The sequence below is a fragment of the Littorina saxatilis genome, linkage group LG14, assembly GCF_037325665.1.
Source record: "Littorina saxatilis isolate snail1 linkage group LG14, US_GU_Lsax_2.0, whole genome shotgun sequence".
NCBI lineage: Eukaryota > Metazoa > Mollusca > Gastropoda > Littorinimorpha > Littorinidae > Littorina > Littorina saxatilis.
In genome coordinates, this window is record NC_090258.1 from 35,622,029 (window position 1) to 35,647,114 (window position 25,086).

General features: G+C 40.6%; 2 protein-coding genes across 5 annotated transcripts in view; one reads left to right on the forward strand and one right to left on the reverse strand.

Annotated features, from left to right (window-relative positions):
* The window catches only part of LOC138947654 (pyruvate dehydrogenase (acetyl-transferring) kinase, mitochondrial-like), a 50,228-nt gene extending 39,371 nt beyond the window's left edge, over window positions 1–10,857 (forward strand). For 3 of the 4 annotated variants that reach the window (XM_070319177.1, XM_070319178.1, XM_070319180.1), the window contains exons 10-12: window positions 488–712; window positions 8,238–8,430; window positions 10,230–10,857. In XM_070319177.1, coding sequence (XP_070175278.1) covers window positions 488–712; window positions 8,238–8,408 — 396 coding nt within the window. In that variant the 3' untranslated portion in view covers window positions 8,409–8,430; window positions 10,230–10,857. The remainder of the gene's footprint in view (window positions 1–487; window positions 713–8,237; window positions 8,431–10,229) is intronic. The other variant, XM_070319179.1, reaches the window with a different exon arrangement.
* The window catches only part of LOC138947653 (leishmanolysin-like peptidase), a 35,538-nt gene continuing 20,163 nt past the window's right edge, over window positions 9,712–25,086 (reverse strand). Inside the window, exons 9-16 of the mRNA XM_070319176.1 lie at window positions 23,380–23,456; window positions 21,363–21,473; window positions 20,528–20,660; window positions 19,936–20,031; window positions 19,292–19,361; window positions 15,324–15,454; window positions 14,706–14,864; window positions 9,712–14,031 (exon numbers count right to left, since the gene is read on the reverse strand). Coding sequence (XP_070175277.1) covers window positions 13,855–14,031; window positions 14,706–14,864; window positions 15,324–15,454; window positions 19,292–19,361; window positions 19,936–20,031; window positions 20,528–20,660; window positions 21,363–21,473; window positions 23,380–23,456 — 954 coding nt within the window. The 3' untranslated portion in view covers window positions 9,712–13,854. The remainder of the gene's footprint in view (window positions 14,032–14,705; window positions 14,865–15,323; window positions 15,455–19,291; window positions 19,362–19,935; window positions 20,032–20,527; window positions 20,661–21,362; window positions 21,474–23,379; window positions 23,457–25,086) is intronic.

A 25,086-nucleotide genomic window follows, 5' to 3' on the forward strand; every position in this document is an offset into this window, starting at 1 on the left:
TGTTGTTGCTGGTAGATAGGGTGGGGGGGGGGACTCACCATCAGGTGGCTATCGTGTGGCTTCCATGATAACTACCAATGATGTCATTCCCTTGCATCAAATGTTTGATTTGATTCACTTTAACAGTACTAATTTTTGTAGTAATCTCGCTAATTCAGTTTCAAATTAATAAATGTCAATTAAAGATAAAGTGTCAGTGTTTTTTACGCTGTCGCTGTGTAACTTGTTTGCCAGCCTTGAGCTGTTGGTGTTACAAGGCCCACTTGCTATAGCCAGTCATACATTAGGAATATTGTTTGATCTCATTCCAAGATGTATGGCAAGTCAGTATACTTGTAAATTCTAATTTAGAGGAAAAGAGGTGGCATTTTAATGCGAAACAGGGTGATTAAATGAATCCTCTGGGCTGCCACTGACTGGTGTAAGTAATTGCTGAAAAGAGGATGAGGTGTGATGTCCAGTTAAGATGTGTGCATGATGTGTGCAGCTGTCAGACCAGGGTGGCGGTATTCCACGGTCCAAGCTGGACCTGCTCTTCCAGTACATGTACTCCACCGCCCCTGAGCCGTCCCGCTCCGACTCCATATCGGCCCCCCTTGCTGGCTATGGTTATGGTCTCCCCTTGTCCAGACTCTACGCCCGCTACTTCCAGGGCGACCTTGTCCTCAGCACTGTGGAGGGTCATGGTACAGACGCTCACATCTACTTGAAGGTCAGATGCTTCACGGAACTTATCATCAGTTTTTGACTCACATGCGAAGCAAAAGTGAGTCTATGTACTCACCCGAGTCGTCCGTCCGTCCGTCCCCCCCGTCCGTCCGTCCGTCCGACCGGCCGGAAAACTTTAACGTTGGATATTTCTTGGACACTATTCAGTCTATCAGTACCAAATTTGGCAAGATGGTGTATGATGACAAGGCCCCAAAAAACATACACAGCATCTTGACCTTGCTTCAAGGTCAAGGTCGCAGGGGCCATAAATGTTGTCTAAAAAACAGCTATTTTTCCCATTTTTCCATTTTCTCTGAAGTTTTTGAGATTCAATACCTCACCTATATATGATATATAGGGCAAAGTAAGCCCCATCTTTTGATACCAGTTTGGTTCACCTTGCTTCAAGGTCAAGGTCACAGGAGCTCTTCAAAGTTGGATTGTATAGATATTTTGAAGTGACCTTGACCCTGAACTATGGAAGATAACTGTTTCAAACTTAAAAATTATGTGGGGCACATGAGACACATTTGGTCACATATGATCAAGGTCAAGGTCACTTTGACCCTTATGAAATGTGACCAAAATAAGGTAGTGAACCACTAAAAGTGACCATATCTCATGGTAGAAAGAGCCAATAAGCACCATTGTACTTCCTATGTCTTGAATTAACAGCTTTGTGTTGCATGACCTTTGATGACCTTGACCTTGGGTCAAGGTCACATGTATTTTGGTAGGAAAAATGTGTAAAGCAGTTCTTAGTGTATGATGTCATTGCTAGGTTTAGTTATTTGACCTTGACCCTGAAGGTCAAGGTCATGTAAAGGTCAAGGTCAAGCATGTGAGTCGTATGGGCTTTGCCCTTCTTGTCTTGCTTGGGGTTGATTGAAGATTTTCTTGTGGGGTGGTGGTGGTGCTGAATGATGTCAAAAGCAGTACATTATCTGTCCTGTCATCTTTTTAGGGCACCCCATGCAGGCCTGGCAACCAGTTTCCTCCATCTCTCTCGGCTCTCTGACTCTCTCAGGGAGTCACTCAGCTTCAAGCTCCTCCTCTCTGAATTGTTGTCTTCCACCTCTTTCTCTGCCTGTCTCACTTTCTTCCTGTTGTAGGAATGCCTTAACCAGTCCTTATGATCATGAGAAAACCCATACCACTTCAGTTTGCGCCTTCTCACAGTGGTCGGAAGGTCTTCATACGGTCCAGTAGCATTGTCTGATTCTGTCTGTGCCATCCCTCCTCAGTAGTGCATAAAGGAGTGCAGCACTAAACCAGCAGAAGAATGCGTTGTCTGCCTGTAGAATTGTTTCTTCTGAACAAAAACATCAATACACTTTTGCAGTGTAAGCAGAGTGATCATGCTTTAGTACTGAAAAAGTACTTGGAATCTTTCTGTGCATATGATCGTGACATGTTAACACTGGTTTGTGTGGATGAATATGTTGAAGAGAGTGTATGCAGTGACATTCATGGAGCCATTTGTTTCCTCTTGATTGTGCTTCATTTGTTTCATGGTTAAATGAAGTAAATTTCTGATTTGCCCATTTCATTCGTTATTTTTTGATTTTGCTAACCTTGATGTTTCTTACTCGCAGTGGCTTAATGGTAGAGTGCATGCCTCTCACGTTGACAACCAGGTTCAACCCCGACATGGGGTGCATACATACACCCAGTCTTTTCAAGCGCTGTCCATTTCACCCAGCTGAAAATGGGTACCTGACCCTAATCGGGGCCAGTTGGTTTAAACAGTGTTTATTCAACAATTCATAGGTATTTGAACATGATACATGTTAAGGATCAACAACAAGCTCAAGCTTATGGTGGTGACCCTAACAGGAGAATTTAACATATGGATTACGATAACTTGCGACGAGACTTCGACAAGTACTTTTTAAACCAAAACAAACGAGAAACAAACAAAATGTGCAAACATACATATATATATGGGTCATTATCAGAAATGGTGGTCCAAAGTGTTACATACAAAGTAAAAAATAAAGTGTCAAGAAATACAAAATAATTGTTTTTACTATGAAGTCTATTGTTTGCTATACATAATAATGCAAAAATTAGACAAAAAGAGTTATTGGTTGCTGAATAAGAGACGTTTTAAAGTGTTGTATTTACGTGATGAATGTTGTAACATGGAAACCAAATTCCAACTTTAAACCACCTAAGCCTTCAATCCTTTGTGCATTTTTTATCAGTTCTGCAGTATTTTTGTGTTCTACCCAACACATTCTAGTTATGAAAGGTAAGGACTTCAACTAATATTGGTAAAAAAATGACATTTGGAACTGTCTAAGGTGAATGTCGTAACACAGAAACGAAATGCTTGAACCACTTTCGGTTCCTGTGCGACAGACATGAATCTGCACTGTTTGGCCTTTCCTGCCGGCAAAACCCGTCTGACCCAAAATAACTACACAAAACACAATTCGTCAGAGTTTGCTGTATTTGTTGAAAGTTCCTGTTGCGTTCAGATGACCCATTTTAAGTACTTGATGAATGTCGAACATCGACGATCAGAGGATACGAAAACTTCTTGGCTGCTTTGTTCCGCTAAACTTCGCGCTTTGAGAGACTGTTTGCACTCGATATCCTTCCGACACTACATTGTCGCCATCCGCGGTGTGTAAGTTTGTGACAAAGCTTTGCAGGCTCGACAATTAAGTAAAAACCATCTTCAGTCGTAACGTAGGTCGGGAAACGACGCCATGAGTTTCAGCAAATGATATGATTCTGGTGTTTTCTGTGAATATTTGGCTGTGATTCAAAGGACTATTTTCTTGTTCGAACTTCCTGTGCGCCAAAGAGCTAAAAATAGCCGTGATGTGGCAAAGTCATGGAGCACATTGCTGTCCGATGTTCGCGCGTCGAGTCTGGATACGATGCGTTACGACATTCATGATTTTTTGTTCAAAGCCCGTAACTTCAAATTCAGCGTGAGTTTTTGCAAAGATGTGTTGCTACGTCCAAGACTGAACTCCTGACTGTCGATTGCAGTAATTTGTTGGTGTTTGCATGTTTGCATTTAGCCATGAGACTGAACATATTGTTGATCACGAAAGTCGTGTAACGCTTCGGCGATCCGGAAACGGCCGAACTTCGCAATTGAAAAGCACACAAAAACAACACCAACGTATAGAAACCATTTTTATTGACATACAACAATGCTTTAATGTCTCAGGAATAGATTCAGATGAAAAAAGTCGTGGTAGAAATAATTTTAATTTATTTTTTCATGATTTCAAATGTGTCACCCCTACTCACTCTCACTGGACCACCATTTCTGAGAATGACCCATATACATATTTGACAAAAAGCAAGCAAGGGCATAATGGAGACAGGACACGACAATAGAATGGACAAAGAATATAAAAGGGAAAGAGAGAGAGGAAAGGAGAGGGAGAGAGCGTAAGCGAGAGAGAGAGAAAGAGAGAGAGAGTACATAAGCATGGGTGCAACTCTGCTGGCTACACGCCGGCAGCCGGTTTTTGACTCACATGCGAAGCAAAAGTGAGTCTATGTACTCACCCGAGTCGTCCGGCCGTCCGGAAAACTTTAACGTTGGATATTTCTTGGACACTATTCAGTCTATCAGTACCAAATTTGGCAAGATGGTGTATGATGATAAGGCCCCAAAAAACATACATAGCATCTTGACCTTGCTTCAAGGTCAAGGTCGCAGGGGCCATAAATGTTGCCTAAAAAACAGCTATTTTTCACATTTTTCCCATTTTCTCTGAAGTTTTTGAGATTCAATACCTCACCTATATATGATATATAGGGCAAAGTGAGCCCCATCTTTTGATACCAGTTTGGTTTACCTTGCTTCAAGGTCAAGGTCACAGGAGCTCTTCAAAGTTGGATTGTATACATATTTTGAAGTGACCTTGACCCTGAACTATGGAAGATAACTGTTTCAAACTTAAAATTTATGTGGGGCACATGTTATGCTTTCATCATGAGACACATTTGGTCACATATGATCAAGGTCAAGGTCACTTTGACCCTTATGAAATGTGACCAAAATAAGGTAGTGAACCACTAAAAGTGACCATATCTCATGGTAGAAAGAGCCAATAAGCACCATTGTACTTCCTATGTCTTGAATTAACAGCTTTGTGTTGGATGACCTTGACCTTGGGTCAAGGTCACATGTATTTTGGTAGGAAAAATGTGTAAAGCATGTGAGTCGTATGGGCTTTGCCTTTCTTGTGGTTTCATCGGCTGCCGATGTTTTTGTTCCAGGAGAGGTGTTTTTTTTGCATTTTAAATACAGTGAAAACTGTCAAATACGGTCACTGGACTTAGCGGACACTCGCAGAATACGGACAGTCAGTCTCGGCACGGACTGCTTTACACTGTAAAACACCTGGGGCCGGTAATATGAACAGCGTATTTTGGACGGTCGAGCAACCACAGTCGACTGACTGTCAAGTCAGTTGACTGCAGTCTGCTGACCGGCCGTGTTTTGACGGGTAATATGTGCAGCGCGGTAGCACTGACAGTCGGCTGACTAGACAGTCAGCCGCTCAGTGGTATTTTTAGAACATTACAACTTCCGATGTAAACATCGGTCCTGTTTTGGCGGTACCGGTATCTAAATTTCGGCGCCGACCCTAAACTTTTTTTTTCCAAACTCAAATTTTTTATTTTTTTTTGGGGTGGTAAAGGACAGGGTGAGAAAATTTGATCATTAAAAATCTGAAAAATGTAAAAAAAATATTGTTTTTAGAAAACGATCCAAATTTACGTTCATCTTATTCTCCATCATTTGCTGATTCCAAAAACATATAAATATGTTATATTTGAATTAAAAACAAGCTCTGAAAATTAAATATAAAAAAATTATTATCAAAATTAAATTATCGGAATCAATTTAAAAACACTTTCATCTTATTCCTTGTCGGTTCCTGATTCTAAAAACATATAGATATGATATGTTTGGATTAAAAACACGCTCAGAAAGTTAAAACAAGTAGAGACACTGCGGTCGATCGACCGAAAAAGGTGCCTGTAAGCACAACCGCAGTCGGGCGACTGTTTTCAGTTGGACCGGCAGTTGTTCGCGCTCATATTACTGACTTTTGCGGTTCAACGTCGACCCACCGTCAGTTTCACGGTCAGCCGACCGATGACTAGCTACATATTACCGGACCCTGTACGTTACGGCCACCTCGGCATTACGGACGCGGACACGTATTTTGGGTCCATAATAAGTCATATACCTGCTAAATACGGACATCCACAGCAAGCTGGGAAGTTCGATCGACGAAGAAGACGATAAATCCACGGACCTACATTCTACGTAGAATGTAGGTCCGTGATAAATCGATCAGTTGGTGAGTGTTTTAAGTCGACGCATTTGATTGGCTGCTAGAGTTCCAAGGCAGCCAATCCAACGCGTGGAACGTGTTCGGCGGAACAGAAGTGAAAGTGTATGAGTGAATGAATCTTCTCTTCGAAAGAGTGATTCGTGTTTAACAAGATGGCAGCAAGAAATTCAAATTCAAGAAAAGGAAGAAATGCGCTGACTTTAGAACAAAGGATAAATGTTGTCAAACAACTGGGAAGTGGGAAATCATGCCGAACGATTGCACAAGAGCTTGGGTGTGGGAGAACGCAGATTTGGAAAATCAGCGTCGATCGGGAAAAAATAATGAAGTTGTGGGAATCGGGAGACGGACGTGCTGACTAGAAATGGGTTTCGAAGAAGACAACCGAATACAAATTCTTTCAAAAGCTGATGAGTGCAGAATGAAGTGAATGTGAATGTGTTGTATGAATGAGATCCAGTAACTTTTTAACAATTTAAATTTATACAGTTGATATGATAAAAAGCTTTTAAACTTGTTTTACAACAGTCAATATTAAATGTTTCTCTATTTAATCTAAACAGCTTCTGTTTTTCTTATAAATGTACATGTACATGTGCAGTACTCTCTCTCTCTCTCTCTCAACTTGACTGTCACGTTTACTTGCACCTGTCTAATAAGGACACCTGCAGAATAAGGACACTTTTGTCTGGTCCCAAGGGTGTCCTTATTTGACAGGTTTTACTGTACTAAAAAAGCTGGACCCCAACTTTTGCCGGTTTTTGGAATTTTCCAGGTTGCACCCATGCATAAGTATACATCACAATTGCATATACCAATAACAATCGCTATAACTTCTTAATTAAATTTAGACTTAAATTATCTATAATGGGGCATACTGCACTCAAATTCGTTTTGCCCCAAGTCGGCCAGTTGAAATAATATATTCCTGGACTTTATCAAAAACAAATTAATTTAATTCTTTTGACAAACTTGCATCACCAAATAAGAGTGTTAATATCGTAATATGATCAGTGGGGAGAGTACTTATTGTTCTGGTTCGGTCTCTATCGTATTGAGGGCAATCTAAAAGAAAGTGTTTTACGTCTTCTGATGCGTGGCCACAGGCACACGCTGGATTATTACTCAAATGCCTATCGACTAGGTGCTGGTTTAAATCAGTCATGCCTAACCTTAATTTACTGTGAATCACTTGGACCTGTCGTTTTCCAATATAAAAATACGGTGGCACAACTGGATCAGGGCCAGTTAGGGTGGAGAGAGAGAGAGAGAGAGAGAGAGAGAGAGAGAGAGAGTAGTTAAGATCTCTAACATCTTGCTTCCCATTAAGCAAATAATGGTTATTGGACTGCCTTTAACTCATTCGCTGCGCAGCTAAATTTCCCCTGTGTTCCCTGCCAACGCGCGATTTAGAGCCATTTTGAAAAAAATATTAAAAATCAACAACACAAGATAACCTTACATACCTTATGTTTTTGCAAAGTTTGAAACTTACTCTTTTAGAAAATATATGAAACATTTGAAAGTACATACCTTTTGTTGTCTTCATATCCACGCAAAATATCCAATTTGAAGCAAAACAAAAAAACTTTCTACGTCATGGGTTCATCATACACAATGTCATGATCGACACTTGCATTGCCCGAATCATCACCCAAATGATCGTCCATTGGCACAAAATCGTCACCAGAATCTAAAATATCATCTCCACTATCATCATCACTGAGGTCAAGATCAGAACCGTACTGAATAACACGTTCTAGCACTCTTTTCAAGTTACTACGTCTCAGCAGAACGATCCGCCATCTTGGAAAAGTCAAAACACGTGGGTCGCACACCGTCAACAAATTTTTTATTAATCCCAACAATTTAAGGGAAGGAACTGTTTACAGTGAATGGTACCACTGTAGACAGATAGAAGTTCATTGCAGGGGTTGTTTCCCTTGGTCAGCAGGACCGTTTACACCGTTAAAAATTCGTGATATCCGTCGGAACTCAAGTGCCGGCACGCCGCCAACGCTAAACACAGGTGTCGGAATTCCAGTTCCGACGCGCAGCGAATGAGTTAACCCTTGACCTAATCTTGATATTTATTCTTGTATCTGATGCTGTAAACTCTCAAAAATGAAATAAAACTGTAAGCATGGGGAAAATGAAATGAACTGTGAGGTTGTTCTGCTACAGGTTCTGTCTGACGAAGCCAATGAACTGCTGCCTGTGTACAACCGCACAGCGTCCAAGGTGTACCACTCGGACACCCCCATCAACGACTGGAGCTCCCCTCAGCCCTGGTCACCCACCAACACACCACAGAGGTCTTACTCTACCCTAGCCCACCACTGTACAGTTAGATAGATCACACCTCCGCATGCTATGAGTATGATTGTGTGTTTGTCTTTCTCAAAATTCATATGGACGTGCATTCATGTGTGTGTAACTGAGAGCAAGTTCAGGCAGTCTGAGATAGAAGCCATGGCAATTGATGGAGGAAGGAAGTTTCACATTTGTCGTCTGTGTGTGTGTGTGGCTGACATTTCATGTGCGTGCAAAAATGAGAGAGCATGTTGAGTTGGTGTGAGATAGAAGGCATGTTGGAGATGGGGAAGCTTTCCATTTGTCTGTGTGTCTGTGTGTGTGTGCGCTTGCTGGAAAGAAGATATAAAAGTCTCATAATAGTCTTGATTGTGTATTTTGTATGCTTGTTTATTTGTTATGGTTGATTGTTAAGTTGAGGAATAACATGTATACTTTTTAATGTGTGTGTGTGTGTGTGAGAGAGAGAGAGTGAGAGGATGTGACGTGAGAAAGAATTATCTTGATTTGGTGATTCACTGATTTTAAAGGGTGTTGCTGTATTTGTTAAAGTGAGAAAGAGTGATGGTCTATAGAATTACATAACTGCATGTTAATCAGTTATTCTTTGCAATTGGTGACAAAGATTGGGTGGTTCTGACTCTTTCAACCTACCCAATAAATTGCTCTATAACATTGCTTGTATGTGTACAGGAAGGGCTAGAGAAAACGGCACAAGCGAGGGCAATCTGATTCATCTTTGTTGATGTGAGGAAAGTTGAGGGGAAAATGGGATTTTTTTCATCCACAAAGGCATCCAAAATGGAAAGGGAAATACCATCTCTGTTTGAAGCAATAATTCTTAATTTTTAACCACATAATTTATGTTACTTTTGTTTTTGTGTGAAGAGCCTTCAATGATAAAGATGCAATAGAACAAGGGTCTTTTGATTCTGTTGTCTTTGTGCATCCAACATTCAACATTTGGGTCACCGACACCTAGTTTGTTTGTTTGCTTAACGCCCAGCCGACCACGAAGGGCCATATCAGGGCGGTTGACACCTAGTGCCCTGTCCCATTTTATTGGCTTACAAAAACAACTGTCTGCTACACTATGAGGAGAACACTGAAACTTCAATCCGGTATTATCAAAATTCATACTCCAATACCTAGATGTGATTGAAGACTTCCATCTTTTAGTTTATTGAATGTATAATAACCATGTCACTTTGATAGCAACATTGATAGCCGTGTCCCAGTAACCAGTCAGTTTAAACTTCGCCGCTGATCAAAAGATGGAAAAGAACACATTGAAAGTTCACAATTGGCACAAACAATGATGTATTAAAGGCATTTTTTGTAAAGGAAATATGTAGTTGATCGAAATCTTTGAACTTCCCCCACTAAAAAGATATTCACCTTCTCTGTCACCAATTGCGAAAAACAACTGACATATGAGTTTAATAGTTTGTACAGTTGTACAGATTCAAGTAATAAAGAAAATGCATGTTCTAGTTTTGTTTACTCTTTTTTGTGTGTGCGATATGTTATTATTTGCATCATGTGATTAAGTTTATCAAAACATTGTGCAGCATGCTAGAATTTGGCTCTGTTGCTCCTTTCCCCGAATGCTGATTTGAAAATAATGTTCTTGATATTGTTATTTTAAAGTTGGCTTTTACTTGCACTTTTGGTAGCAAGCTTTATTTGGCATGTGAAAGTCAGTTTGCTAGTCAAAGGCACGTAACAAATGGACAGGTGTTGTTGAGAAATATTGGCAAGTCATTTGGAACTGGCATGGGATCGTTGGAGTGAATACCTGCATGGTACTTGCGAGTGACAATGACAAAGTGTTGATTTGGACCGCTGTGTTCCTCTTTCCAGAAAACCATGATACCAGCACAGATATACAACCCTCTTCTGCTAGTCCCAGTGACACTTTACATGATTCACTGGACACGTTTGTGCACACCTGTGTCTGCTTTTTCACATGGCTGGAGATTGTGCTGAGAAAACTGTTGGAACACAATTTCCGATTGTGTTTCTGTACGAACTTGGGTTTTGTTCTTTATGGTTACTGTGTGGTGATGCTCTATGAAGTAATATTTTTAGTTTAAGTTTGATTGAAAAAAAAGTATAGATCAACATGTGGGAAACGTGCTTGATTTTGTAGCTCATTTTGAAAATGAAAGGCTTTGTTGTTAAACAAGAACTGAACAGTGCAGTGTGTTCTAAAGCATTGGTTCAGTGGTATTCTGCCATCCTTGTTTTCAAATATCAGACACACTTGATATTCTGTGTTTTGTGCGTTAAGGCTTTGTGTGTCCTTAATTTTGTACTTATGTTATCTCCACCTGCCCAGAACTACATAGTGTGTTTGTTGTGAGGAAAAACTAGGGCAACGATTCAGTGGTCTTGCAGGGCAGGTGCTGCGAAACACTGGACATGGACAGTGAGTTGTGCACTGTGTCTGATTTAAAGATAATCACATTATAAATTGTCCACCATGATACTCTTTGTGTTAGTGTATATGAATGCATGTGTGTGTTTTAAAATCAGAATTTCAAAAGCACAAATTAACATACACAAATATCCTTAAATCATACATCACTGACTGGCAATGTTAGCAAAAAAATCCTTAACTTTTGATCAACAGACTACACATGTTATTGTTCACAAAGACGCATGGTCAGAGAGGCACATGGTCACACACACACAGACAAGCAACTCGCATGCACATTTATAGATCACATTTTCCTGTAAACATCAACATGTAAAACTGCATGGTAATAATATTTGCGCACACATAAATACTAAGGCTTGTGGATATAAGTAATTGTGACCATGAAGCCTTGCCATCAGACTGTCTTCAGCAACATGCAAGAAGAGGGTATCCGAAGTCAGCAATAATTATATTTCCTTCCCTTATTGTAAAACCATCTTGATAAAGGTTATTACATGGGTAGGACATAGATCCATCCAGGTTATTACATGGGTAGGACATAGATCCATCCAGGTTATTACATGGGTAGGACATAGATCCATCCAGGTTATTACATGGGTAGGACATAGATCCATCCAGGTTATTACATGGGTAGGACATAGATCCATCCTGGTTATTACATGGGTAGGACATAGATCCATCCAGGTTATTACATGGGTACAAAGCATCCTTCCACTTGGACACCTGACAGGACACACATTGCCAACAATCAAACAGCCTGGTGTGTTCAATTGATTTATTGTTCAATCAATTTTGTGAGAGACACAGTGTCTAAAACTGTAAGTTCCTCTTTAAGATGAGACAAACTGTTGGATCGAACCACTAGAAGAATCTTCATCATCAGCCACTCCTGTCATGGGTGTACCATTCAGGGAAAGTGCACAGCAACCTCGGTGACACCAAGTTTCTTGATGATTTTTTTCCAAAACTATGAAGCTTGCTACTGAAGATGTTCATGTGGCAGAAATATAGTTCAACTTGGCTTCAGCAAGAAATTCAATGCATGTTCATACATTTGTTGTCGGCGGAGGAAGTCTCTCATCGTGCCATGATTCTAATTCTGGGACAAGCTGTGCAACAAATTGTCATATAATGGGGCAGCTAAACAATGAGAATACAATACAAGGGACACCACTCAATATTATGCAATAACGTTACTAACAAGCGCTCAGTTCACATGTAGATTCTTCCACTGAAACTGGTCTCGCTGTGAATGATCTAATCTCTGCAAAGAATAAAACAACCAACCCAAAATACCAATTTTAGATTTGAAAGGTAAGAAATAAATATCAATGCAACAAGTTGTGTTGCCCCTGTCCCCTAATAATGAATGTACAGATAATAATGATTGTTCGTCATGTTGGTGACATGACAGCAGTCAAAGCTCAGTCTAGAAGCTTTAGTCTGACTGTCAAGTGCACGAGGAGACCTAAAAAAACATCTCACTCCAATGCACATCGTCTCTATCAGAAATGACAGTAGATTCCAGCCCTAAAACGAATGTGTTTTCAAGTAAAGTTGCTGAATGTCGGAAAAGTTGGTCTCATTTTCTGTATATTACATGTGCAGAAAGAGATTGATGTATCTGTCTGGTATTTTAACACAGTTTCAAGCATTTGTCACTCAGCATTTTGTACTTCCCATTAGAACATCTGTACATTTTCAGTAGAAAACATGAGTGAGTGTGTAATAAAAGTAAAGAAACCTTTCTTGTGCCAACCATTAGAAAGGAAGGGGATAACTAGACGGAAACTCCTACTTTTAACTCTTCTGTTTAAAGACATCCAGCATTCAAAGTCCCTACTTTTTAACTAACTGCTAACTGAATGACAGTTGTACCTGTAATGCCCTGCCTGCCTCTCCAATGACAACACTAAAGAATACCTTTAGTTGTCCCTCCCTCAGTCTAATAAATTTGACCAAAGAACACCTGCAATGAAAGGCCACCTGCAATGTACAGACATTGTGGCTGACCCCAAGGATGTTGAGGCACCACTGTACTGACAGCCCGATCTGAGAACTAGTCCATTATGGTTTAAAATGTTCATTCATGTCCTGGCTACTTTGTACAACAAAATGCTGACAATTTTATACATTGTGATTCCAAGTAGTAAGAACAAATGGATAATCGGTGATATAAAAATTCCATTTCAAACGGCAGAAATTAATATGTAAGCGCCTAGGGCTATATCTAGATTAGGCGCATAAAAATGATCACAATAATAATAATAATAATAATAATAATATACAGTGCATTTAAATAAACATAATCATTAAGGCGGTGTCACCCCTTTTTCTAGTTACATGTAACCAGATGTGATATGATACATATTAAATATAGAAACAAAGTATTGCACATGAGGCACATACAGTAAAACAACAAAAACTTAAAATTCACACACTGTGACACACACACAAAATACCAAAATGGCAAACATACATTAAACTGTTCACTGAGAATCGTTTTGAAACATGCAAGACATAAAGAAAAAACATTTCAAAAATTAAAAAAAGAATAATTTAAGAGACTAAAAATTGAGCAAACAAGCTCTACCATACTCAAACATTTTTTTTACCAAAGGAACAAACGAACAAATATTGCTTCGTCCATTTTGGAAGTTACAACAATTCAAAGACAAGTCACAGCACCATTTACCAATAATTTTTGTCTCTTGTGTATCTTTGCCACATTACAGACCGATAGGTTAAAGTTCTTGTGAATGTTTTGTTTTGTTTACAATTAATCATTCTATAAACTTAACCACTCTTGTGTTTTTATTATTCAGTTCTAGTTTCATGAACACCCCCCAAAAATGTGTTGTGTCAAATGAACACGCTCCTTTCCTGTGCAAATAAAACAGTCGATGAGAACATTCCCACACAAACATTCCAAACTGAAAGACAGAAGTTATATTTCCTAAGCATTAACTCAAAATTAACATGCAAGAACACTCTGGCACAAACAACAGCGAAGAAGAGCGGTTTTGTCTAGACGTTGATCCTGTGTCAAGAGGGACGGAGACGGCAGTGAAGCAATACTGGGGATATATCCAGAGAGAGGAGGCACAGGACGACAGCCAGTGTTAGGGACTGCTGGGGTGTGGACGCTGTGCAGGGAATGGGCAAGTCCTGTGCATGAGAGGGCCGAGGAGGTTGGTCTGCTGGACACCGGTACCCAAGGTCCTGTAAGAAATGGACACAAAACATTAGAACACATTTCATTCACACCCTCTCCCCCCTACTTGCAAAATACAAACTGGCTTCAAAGTGTTCAGAATGTGCTTGTGTTGGAGATCTTGAGATCATATCCACCCGAGGAGGTGCTTTGTGGGAGAACAAACAAAACACCAGTACAATTTTGTAGAGAAAACACAATGATCATATCGAAGTACTGAAAAACTTTATGATTTTAAGAGTTTAAATGACATGTCTCTTCTTTCGTAAATATAGGGCAAAGAAGGGACTCTGCAATCAGACGGTTCTGTTTTGCAGAAATGTTAAGCAAGAGCCACTGGAAAATTTTACTTCAAAAAGAGATGAGACAATACTTCAGTCTCAGTTCTGATAAAAAATGCTGTTTCTGTTTGCAAATGTATAATCGGTGGACAATGCTGCCATAAAACCAAGAGCTGTCAGCAATTTCTTTTAATTGTACATTTTGAACACCAAGAAAACAAAAACAAAGTTTTCTGTGTGCACATGCATATCCTTTCTTCTGGATCTGGATGCCCCACTTGGTGTAGATTGTGGGGAATACGTCACAGGTGCTGACTTTGGCTGTTTCGTGTTTCTCAATCGCTTCCAATTACGGATAACATCAAATTAGCAGTGAGAGGTTAGTGAATGTGAATACTCACGGGACAGATCTCGGTGCATGCTGGGCAGACGATGGAGCCGCTGTGCAGATAGCCACTGCTCTGTAGGAAGTTGACTTGATGTATGTAGCCCTTGTAGTAACACTGGTAGGAACGATTGGCTACCAACACCGACAGGCCTGTTGTCTCATCACAACTCACCTGCAGTACAACATACACAAATGTCTGAATGTACACAAATCCCATACACATGTTTACAAATCTAGATGAAGGCGAAGGAGATGAGAGAGAGAGAGATGGGGGGGGGGGGGGGGGGGTCAGAGGAGAGAGAGATGGGGGGGGAGGGGGGGAGTCAGAGTAGAGAGAGATAAGATAAATCTGTATTTTTCAAGGTAATAGAAGAACGATTTTTTTACTTTTTTTTTTTGCATCCACAGAGAGAGAGAGAGAGAGAGAGAGAGAGAGAGTTCATCAGCCAGAAGTATTAAATGTCTGAGAGGCAAGGAGTTCCACTGATAAAAGTGTATGTGCAGAAAGGGGGGGGGATGCATGTGCATTTTTGTGTGTATTTAAAGTTTAACCAATATGTAGGCAGTTTAAGCTTCGTCCAACCTTCCAATGCGTCAAAAATGAAAACAAACATGACAAAGCCCGCATTACCTTGTAGCAGCCACTGCCGCTGTGCTGGGGTGTGTGACCTCGGTCACATTTGTACAAAACCCACTGACCATGATGTTTGAAGCATCTGGAGCTTTCACCATAGTACTCGCCAAAAAAATTGATTTTACGATCTGAAAAGATAAATGGATATTTGATTCAGTACTGATGCTATAATGCTGTTTGAAGACACTTTTTGGAGTGCTTCTCAGTCAGACAACGAAAGGTAAAATTACAGTAAATATCCATGACTCCATCTTCTCTGAGCAAAGGGCAGCTCACTAAGAACTGTCTAAAATTGCACTTTCATGACCATTGCACAGCTGTGTCACAGTCCGAGATTTGATTACACATGATGTAAATGTAACAAGAAAAGCAAATGCTCACATGACTCTCCTACGTCATTTCCAATTACAACACCCCCTTTTTTTAGAACCCTGCCCCTCTCCCCCAAAATAAGACGTACTCCCTCCCCTTTAAGACCTTCCCCCCTCCCCATCCAATAGAACTCCCTCCCCTTTAAGACCTTCCCCCCTCCCCATCCAATAGAACTCCCTCCTTTCTTATCCCTCCCCCCGACCATCCTATACAATAGAAAACTCCCCTCCCTTTTAAAACCCCCACCCCCTGATTAGCCCATTCAAGACCCAGGTTTCTCAGATTTTCTATTCAATAACTCTGAAAGTTTACCCCCATTGTAAGACTCCTTTTTTAAGACATGATTTTCTCCTTTTTTAGGTCTTAAAAGGAGGATTCCACTGTGTATTACACCCCCCCCCCCCCCTTCCCCATTTAAAATAAAAAAAATAAAAAAATGCAGTAACAGCTTCACAAAATAATGTTCAAGAGAACATTCACATCTGACTTATTGACAGAAAATGGATCCTAATATCACCTGTATCAATCCATTCAGTAATAGAACCCTGAGAATACCCCACCTAAACAAACTTGCAGCACCCTGACCCCCTTCCCACCACTAGTGCCTTATCCCCCTTTGTGCGCACATCCTCTACATTTTCAAACAAATCGCATAATGCGAAATTACTGCATTTAGTCAAGCTGTTGAAATCACAGAATGAAACTGAACGCACTGCATTTTTTTTTAACCGAGACAATACAGCTTCGTACGTCAATCCCCGCGGCAGTTTTCCCATGCAACACGAAGTGAAATTGACGACGCAGAATAGCGCAATAGCGACTACTGCGGTAAGCAGGAAAGCGCGCTTTTTTGTATTCTGTTTAACTTTCTGAGCTTGTTTTGAATAAAACATATTATATCTATATGGTTTTGGAATCAGGAAATGATAAAGAACAAGATGAAACCATTTTTGAATCGATTTCTTACATTTTAATCGTAGTATTAATTAACCTATTTTCGTTAATTGTGATCACATTTTAAGAGTAAACATAACATATGTATATATTTTTAGATTCAAAATTTGATGAAGAATACGATGGAATCAATTTTGAATCTGTTTGCGACAATTTCATTTTAATGACAACTTTAATGAGCAAACTCATCAATTAATTTTTAAGCCTCCACGCTGAAATGCAATACCAAAGTCCGGGCTTCGTAGAAGATTACTTGACCAACATTTCAACCAATTTGGTTCAAAAATGAAGGCGTGACAGTGCCGCCTCAAGTTTCACTAAATGCCGGATATGACGTCATCGAAGACATTTATATGAAAAAAGAAAAAAATGGTTGGGACTCTCTTGTGATGAAAAAAGAGGAAATCCTTTTTGTCTAGGGGGGTTGAAATTTTTTTAAATGGTACATTAAAATCTGTGCAATCTGGTGCATTCCGAGACTAAAATTCAACTCGTTTGGATCAGGTAAAAAAGACATTCTCCTCACTCCCCCCCAAAAAAAAACCCCACAAAAAACACACACCCAACCAAACAAAACAAGAAGAGCAAACGCTCGATCGAGTCACTTTCGCAGTTCTGAATATTATATGAGGCATCAGATGGACAGGAAGAAATTGCTATTCACAACACAATACAGATGTAAATAATTTGATGTAAAGAATAATCCTATAAAGTTTGAATCAAATCCGATGAATAGTTTCAGAGATATGATATTTCAATTTTTTTCCTTCAAGACATACCTGTGACCTTGAAAAAGGTCAAAGGTCACCAAAGCAGACGTCAAAGTGTAGAGGTCACTGGGAGTCACGTTCACATAAAATTTGAGCCCGGTCACTTTTATAGTTTCCGAGAAAAGCCCAACGTTAAGTTGTGTGTTGCCGAACAGAAAAGGCTAGTTATCTCCCTTGTTTTTCTGATAACGTTCGTAAAAGGCTACAGATGTAAATACTTTGATGTAAAGAATAATCCTACAAAGTTTCAATCACATCCGATGAACTTTGTCAAAGATATAAAATGTCTAATTTTTCCTTTGACGCTGACCTGTGACCTTGAAAAAGGTCAAAGGTCAACGAAACCATCGTTAAAGTGTAGAGGTCATTGGAGGTCACGACTAAACAAAATATGAGCCGGATCGCTTTGATAGTTTCCGAGAAAAGTCCAACGTTAAGGTGGTGTCTACGGACGGCCGGCCGGCCAGACGGCCGGCCGGACGGCCGGCCGGCCGGCCGGACAGACTAACACTGACCGATTACATAGAGTCACTTTTTCTCAAGTGACTCAAAAACCACTTTCACACAACAATTAATGGTAACATTGTAATGGTGCACACTTACTCCAATACTGGCAATAGTATGATCCAATGCATTGAAGCTCAAAATGACTATTAGCTATCAGGAGTTTTCAGTCAGCACAATTTAACTCTCAAGCCTCCAGTGTTCTGTTCCATCTTCACTTCTCTCCATATCATTCAGTCAACAAGTTATAGATACTGTGATGAAATGGGACGCGGAAAAATAGATTACTCCAGCGGAATTCGTAAGTTGTGTCCGCGGAAATCCGCGGAAAAGTCCCACCCCTGGATATTATACCCAGGAACTCTCATGTGAAGTTTCATGAAGATCGGTCCTGAAGTTTTCTGGGAACTGATCTATATACACACACACACACACACACACCACGACCCTCGTCTCGATTCCCCCTCTATGTTAAAACATTTAGTCAAACCTTGCTTGACTAAATGTAAAAAGTGATTTTTATTTACAAGAACCATAATTTTCATGTTGTTGTATTATCATGTGTGTGTTTATGAATAAAATACTGTTTAAACCAATTTTCTTGACCAAAATAATTTTTGCTGGCCAAGACAAAACATACATGTGTACTCCGACACATTTCTGACACTATGACATCATAACATAATGTCATCGCCAATAGTCTAGCCAAGACTGACCAAATCAAACAATGCCATCAGAGCTTGATGAGGTCAAGACTTATATCCTTTATAGCTCAGTGGACATTTTCAGTGGCAAACATCTTTTCCAGCAAACATTTTTATGCTGGGACTCTAATTTGATGAAAACAAGCCAAATGTTGTTCATGTCTGCTGATTACCAACACCTTTTACAAACATGACTCCGCTGTGACCCCAAAATGTGACGGGGTTCAACCAAACTAGGGTATTGGCAAGTAGATTATCAAATCCTTGAAGTGTTCAAAATTTCAAAGCTCTAGCTTCAAAAACATCTGAGATAACCTCAACGTTAAGTTTTTAGGAAAAATGAACATGACCCCGCTGTGACCCCAACATTTGACGAGGGTCAACCAAACTGGGATCACTTCATGAGGTCATCAAACCCTAAAAGTGTGCAAAGTTTCAGAGGTTTAGCTTCAAAAACTTTGGAGATAACCTCAACGTTAAGGTTTTTGTCCACGGACGGACAGAACGACGGACCGACTGACAAACGAACGGCCTGACACATATGAATCCTAATACTCACCAATTACTCAGGTGAGTCAAAAATGCTGTAGCTCCTCTCAATACGTTTCATCTTTGAACAGAGTGCACATAGAGAATACATGAGATGACAAGGACAACTCACTGAGTGTGTTGGCTTCTGTGATACAGCTAGACCCCCGCATTGTTTTACCCTCACTTGTCCATGAGAACTCCTGAGGAAAAAGAAGACACAGAAACAACTTTATAATAATAATAATAATAATAATAATAATAAACAACTTTACTGGGCACCATTGCACAAATGAATTGGCAGCTGAATGTGTTGTGTGAAAATACCCTTAAATTTCAGAGATGGCAGAATGCAAAATTAAAAATGAAACTTATGCAGTCTTGACAATACAATCCAGAGTGTTAACAATACAATCCAGAGTGTTAACAATACAATCCAGAGTGTTAACAATACAATCCAGAGTGTTAACAATACAATCCAGAGTGTTGACAATACAATCCAGAGTGTTAACAATACAATCCAGAGTGTTGACAATACAATCCAGAGTGTTAACAATACAATCCAGAGTGTTAACAATACAATCCTGCTTAATTTACAGACCCTTTTCCTGTTTTTTTACTGGGTTTAACTGAAACTATCATAACATGAGCGCAGTAAAACTGAACTGACGGTGTATATATTTCTGAATTACCTTAATCATTACTCAATGAAAAACAAGACTACTGGCTTGAAGCGTTGGACGAAGTGAAGACTACTGAAGCTAAGAGGTGACCTACCTGTAGATAGGGGCAGTAGTCGGCCAGCATGACCGAGCCTCCAAATTTCTTCTCCTGCCCTGGCGCCACACCATCCAGCTGATTCTCACTGAAATACTGTCACAGACAGACAGACAAACAGACACACACACACAAGATGAAGGATTTATTTAACATAGAAGGTTAACGGCTTTTACGTGCAAGACTGTTTTTACCCCGCTATTTAGGCAGCCATACCCCGAAAGAGGGGTAGGCATGCTGGGTATTTCCATGTTTCTGTAACCCACCAAAGTCTGACATGGATTACAGCATCTTTTCCGTGCGCACTTAGTCTTGTGCTTGCATGTACACACAAAGGGGGATAGGGCACTAGCAGGTCTGCACATAAGTTGACCTGGGAGATTGGAAAAATCTCCACCCTAAACCAGGCGCGACCGGCCGGGATTCGAACCCACGACCTTCCACTTAAAAGGTTGGCGTCTTATTCACTAGGCCATTGTGCCCTTCAAACACATGCAGCTTTACAGTGTCTTCAGTTATGCAGTAAAAGTGGCGGAATTGTGAAGAGTTAAGCAAAGGGTTGCATAGTGGCGGGTAGAGGAGGCACTGGTACCTGGTACTGTGCAGGCAGCTCTGCACTGTATTCCACCAGGTTGCACAGCGCCACAGCGTGTCTGTTGTGAGTGCAGTCCGTCCACAGCCCGCCCCGCTTCACACGCCGGCAGTACGGGTAGATGCTCTCGTTCCTGTCACAAACACCATAGCGCTTTCACTTGAAAGAGACATTTTCATCAACAAACACAAAAACTGTATTGCAACATCATAGGCTTTTGAATGCTGTCATTTTCTGCACTCTGTTGTTTCACACCAGGCATAGAATTATGAAAACACTGTGCTTTTTTTTTTTTTTCTATTTAAACATACTTTCTGATTCAAAGAGGATATTCTCGTGCACATTCGTTTTCCCTTGGAGTGATATTGTGCTCTTAATTTGTAAATAACATATATTTGTGCAGCTCCTTCAACCCTCTCCCCTTTCCACCGTGCCAACTTTCACTTTCCCATCTAGACCACCTACAATGGGTGCCCGATGGATTTCCACCTTTGACGAGGTCGATAGAGCTATGCAGACGAGATATTCGTCTCCTGGTAGGGCCACCCAAGCTGGACAGATGAAAGGGTAGAGGTCTGACAAAGAACAATCCACAGGTCCTACAGGTTGGGGGTGGGGCACTGGGATAACAACCCAGTCCCTTAAAAAAGGTTTGTTGTGGAAACAGCAACAAAGAAAACCAACACTACTTCGTGCGACAGGCTTCCAGAATCATCAGAAGATACTTGTAACTGTCACTTAAATCAAATTTGCTACCTTCCATCTCACTGCCCACACGTCAATGTCTTTGAGAAACAGTGAGACTCAACAAGAACCCCTGCAACAAACGTTCTACCTGGCAAGTCGTGTTGATATCCAGTGGAAACAGCTGGTGGTGACGAAGTCGCAGCCCAGGCCTCGCCCCCACTCATAGTCACCCGCCTTGCTGAAGTCAGCCTTGTACCAGCTGTGCCATGAAACACAATGTAAGTATCACACAGTCTGCTTTGTACCAGCTGTGCCATGAAACACAATGTAAGTATCACACAGTCTGCCTTGTACCAGCTGTGCCATGAAACACAATGTAAGTATCACACAGTCTGCTTTGTACCAGCTGTGCCATGAAACACAATGTAAGTATCACACAGTCTGCCTTGTACCAGCTGTGCCATGAAACACAATGTAAGTATCACACGGTCTGCCTTGTACCAGCTGTGCCATGAAACACATAGAGAATACTACATGGCTTGCTGTGTCGTACCAGATTTACACGAGTTTTTTTTTTAAATATTGAACTGCGAACGAAAGCGAGCTGTTCACTATTTGAAAAAGCAACGAGTGTAAATCTGGTACGACACAGCAAGCCATGTAGTATTCTGTTTATCCTACATTCTGTACTTACATGTATTTTGCTGAAAATGTCCTGCAGTCGAGGCAGCTAACTTGAAGAGGCTTGTTTTGGAACCTCGATCTCTTCTAAAGCCTCGTGCAATCTATTACGTCAAAGTAAAGAAACGTCACTCTGAAAGTGTGGCGTGACGTGTTAATTCTAAAAATTCATCGAGGGTAATTAGCGAGCGCAATTTTTTTTTCTATGACGTTTTTCTCGGTGACTTTGGCATCATAAGCAGTGGAAAAACAGGTCCCTGCCAGACTTGCTTGACATGACCTCATTTACATGATATACACACGTGTGATTTGAACGATTATTATCTCACGAGTGTCTCTCTCACGTATGTAGGATAAAGTGCATTAATATCACACAGTCTGCATTGTACCAGGTGTGCCATGAAACACAGTGCATTAATATCACACAGTCTGCATTGTACCAGGTGTGCCATGAAACACAGTGCATTAATATCACACAGCCTGCTTTGTACCAGCTGTGCCATGAAACATCAATCAATCAATCAATATGAGGCTTATATCGCGCGTATTCCGTGGGTACAGTTGTAAGTGCAGGGATTTATTTTTATTTTTTATTTTTATTTTTATGCAATTTATATCGCGCACATATTCAAGGCGCAGGGATTTATTTATGCCGTGTGAGATGGAATTTTTTTACACAATACATCTAGCATTCACATCGGCCAGCAGATCGCAGCCATTTCGGCGCATATCCTACTTTTCACGGCCTATTATTCCAAGTCACACGGGTATTTTGGTGGACATTTTTATCTATGCCTATACAATTTTGCCAGGAAAGACCCTTGGGATCTTTAACGTGCACACCCCAATGTAGTGTACACGAAGGGACCTCGGTTTTTTGTCTCACAGTGCATTAATATCACACAGTCTGCATTGTACCAGGTGTGCCATGAAACACAGTGCATTAACATCACACAGTCTGCATTGTACCAGGTGTGCCATGAAACACAGTGCATTAATATCACACAGTCTGCTTTGTACCAGCTGTGCCATGAAACACAGTGCATTAATATCACACAGTCTGCATTGTACCAGGTGTGCCATGAAACACAGTGCATTAATATCACACAGCCTGCTTTGTACCATGAAACATAATATAAGTACCACACAGTCAGATGGACAGCAGCAACACTTTCCTTGTTCGTAAAGCCTTTTCATCACTTGTTTGTCCATAATATCAGATTAACCGACCACAGTTTTCTAGTGTCCTGCCTACCAATTTTGCTCACAACCAGCAGAGGTAGAGACAGCTGGTGCAGCACTCATCAGTGCAGTGCCCCTACGACCTTGGCGGGTTACGGGATCAGTAAGTAAGTAAGCCTACCAATTTGTACCTTGTTATCAATTAAGTGCAGGAATTCCCTGACACACAGGGGCATAGAGACGCAGACACGTATACTGACACAAGGGAAGGGGAGTCTCTAAATGCTGCAAGAGAAACTAACCCTGTGTCTTCCATCATGGCCAGTGTGATGCGTGAGATGACAGAATTCTGAGTGTACGTGCCCGTCATTGCTTCATTCTGAAAAAAAAAACCCAGAGAGAAGTTGAAGTTAGTTTTGTTTTTCACATGTTAAAACATCACCCAACGTTCAAGCTTCGAGACGTAAATAAAGCTGACAATTACCACCTGGTAACCAATACCAAATAATAAAGTTGAATGTAACCTGCACAGAAACATCTGTCATATGTCAGTATGCTGCCCTCATTTCAAACTGCTTTGTTTCTGTACATAACAACCTGTTTGCAGACCAAAAACATCTGAAAATACACTGCTAAAAAGATAAGACCTTTGACAAATTGTGCCATAATCAGTGTGTTGTAAGTGTAATAATATAAAATTTCAAAAATAAATTTTGATTTAATTAATATACTTACCAACTCACATAGATAGCATTAACTTCAGTTAAAGTGCTAGGACACTGAACTACGCTTCACCCCAAAGGGGAAGCAACCCCCTAAAAAAGAACGGCATTGACCTATAACCCAAGCTATACAAGAGTCGAGGTCATACCGTCACGTGACCTATCACGCGTGACTCGACCGCCGCCTATGTTAGAAACTCACTCCTACTGAAGTGATCTGTTCATTTTTAGGGAAACCCTAAGCAATAACTTCGTTTTGTGATAAGACATGGAAGCACTCTTACATGGCAACGTGGGGAAATAACTCTGAAACAAAAACCGTATGCCATATAAGGCATGGTCCTTGGTGATTATTTACACAACCGGTGTACTGCGCCTGCGCAGGATGTATACCGGTGAAACTCATTCCGTATTGAAACATATAACCCCTTAAAAAATTTGCGGGGCAGGCTGGGAGGGAATCCAATATGTGAGTTGGTAAGTATATTAATTAAATCAAAATTTATTTTTGAAATTTTATATTAAATTACATATTCTTACGCAACTCACATAGATAGCAGATTGCTAATTTAGGTGGTGGGCAAATGAACTCATAGTTAACATCTTGCAAGTATCTGGCCTGTAGCTACAATAGCTGGCAGACCGAAATTACTGTTCTGCCGAGCACCAGATACGTTCCCAGGAACACATAAAAAGACATCTTCTGCATAAGATGTATAGTAGATGTGTATTAAAACAGCGGGTACTTAAAATACCCCGCCGATAGAAAACTCATGACTACGTCCTTGAACGGTCAATAAGCTGCATTCATGACTTATGTAAGTCTCTCAGACTTGAGAACAGATAAAGAAGAGGCCTATACACTCTGACCTCTTGAGCCCGTGCTGCCTGAAAAGGGAGGACTGACTGCCCCCCCCCCCCCCCCCTTTTTCCCTGCCACCACTGTAGGCATGCCTAATCAATGTGGCAGTCCATTTAGCTAAAAGTTGACTTCACTAAATCATTGCCTCTAGAAGTGTTGATGGAAATAAACAAAAGCCTTTGTTCTGGTGATCTAAACAGATCAGTTTGTTTATTTGTTGCTTAACGTCCAGCCGACTACGCAGAGCCATATCAGGACGAGGAAGGAGGGGATGAAGGGGGCCACTAGTCAAGCGAGTCAGAAATATATTTAAGCTCGAAATGTACAATTGGTTAAATATGGCTCTAGCAGAGCCAAAATATTGCAAATTGGTAGAATTGTATTATCGGATCTGGTTACTCCTGTTTCTGCTTATTTGTCAGAAA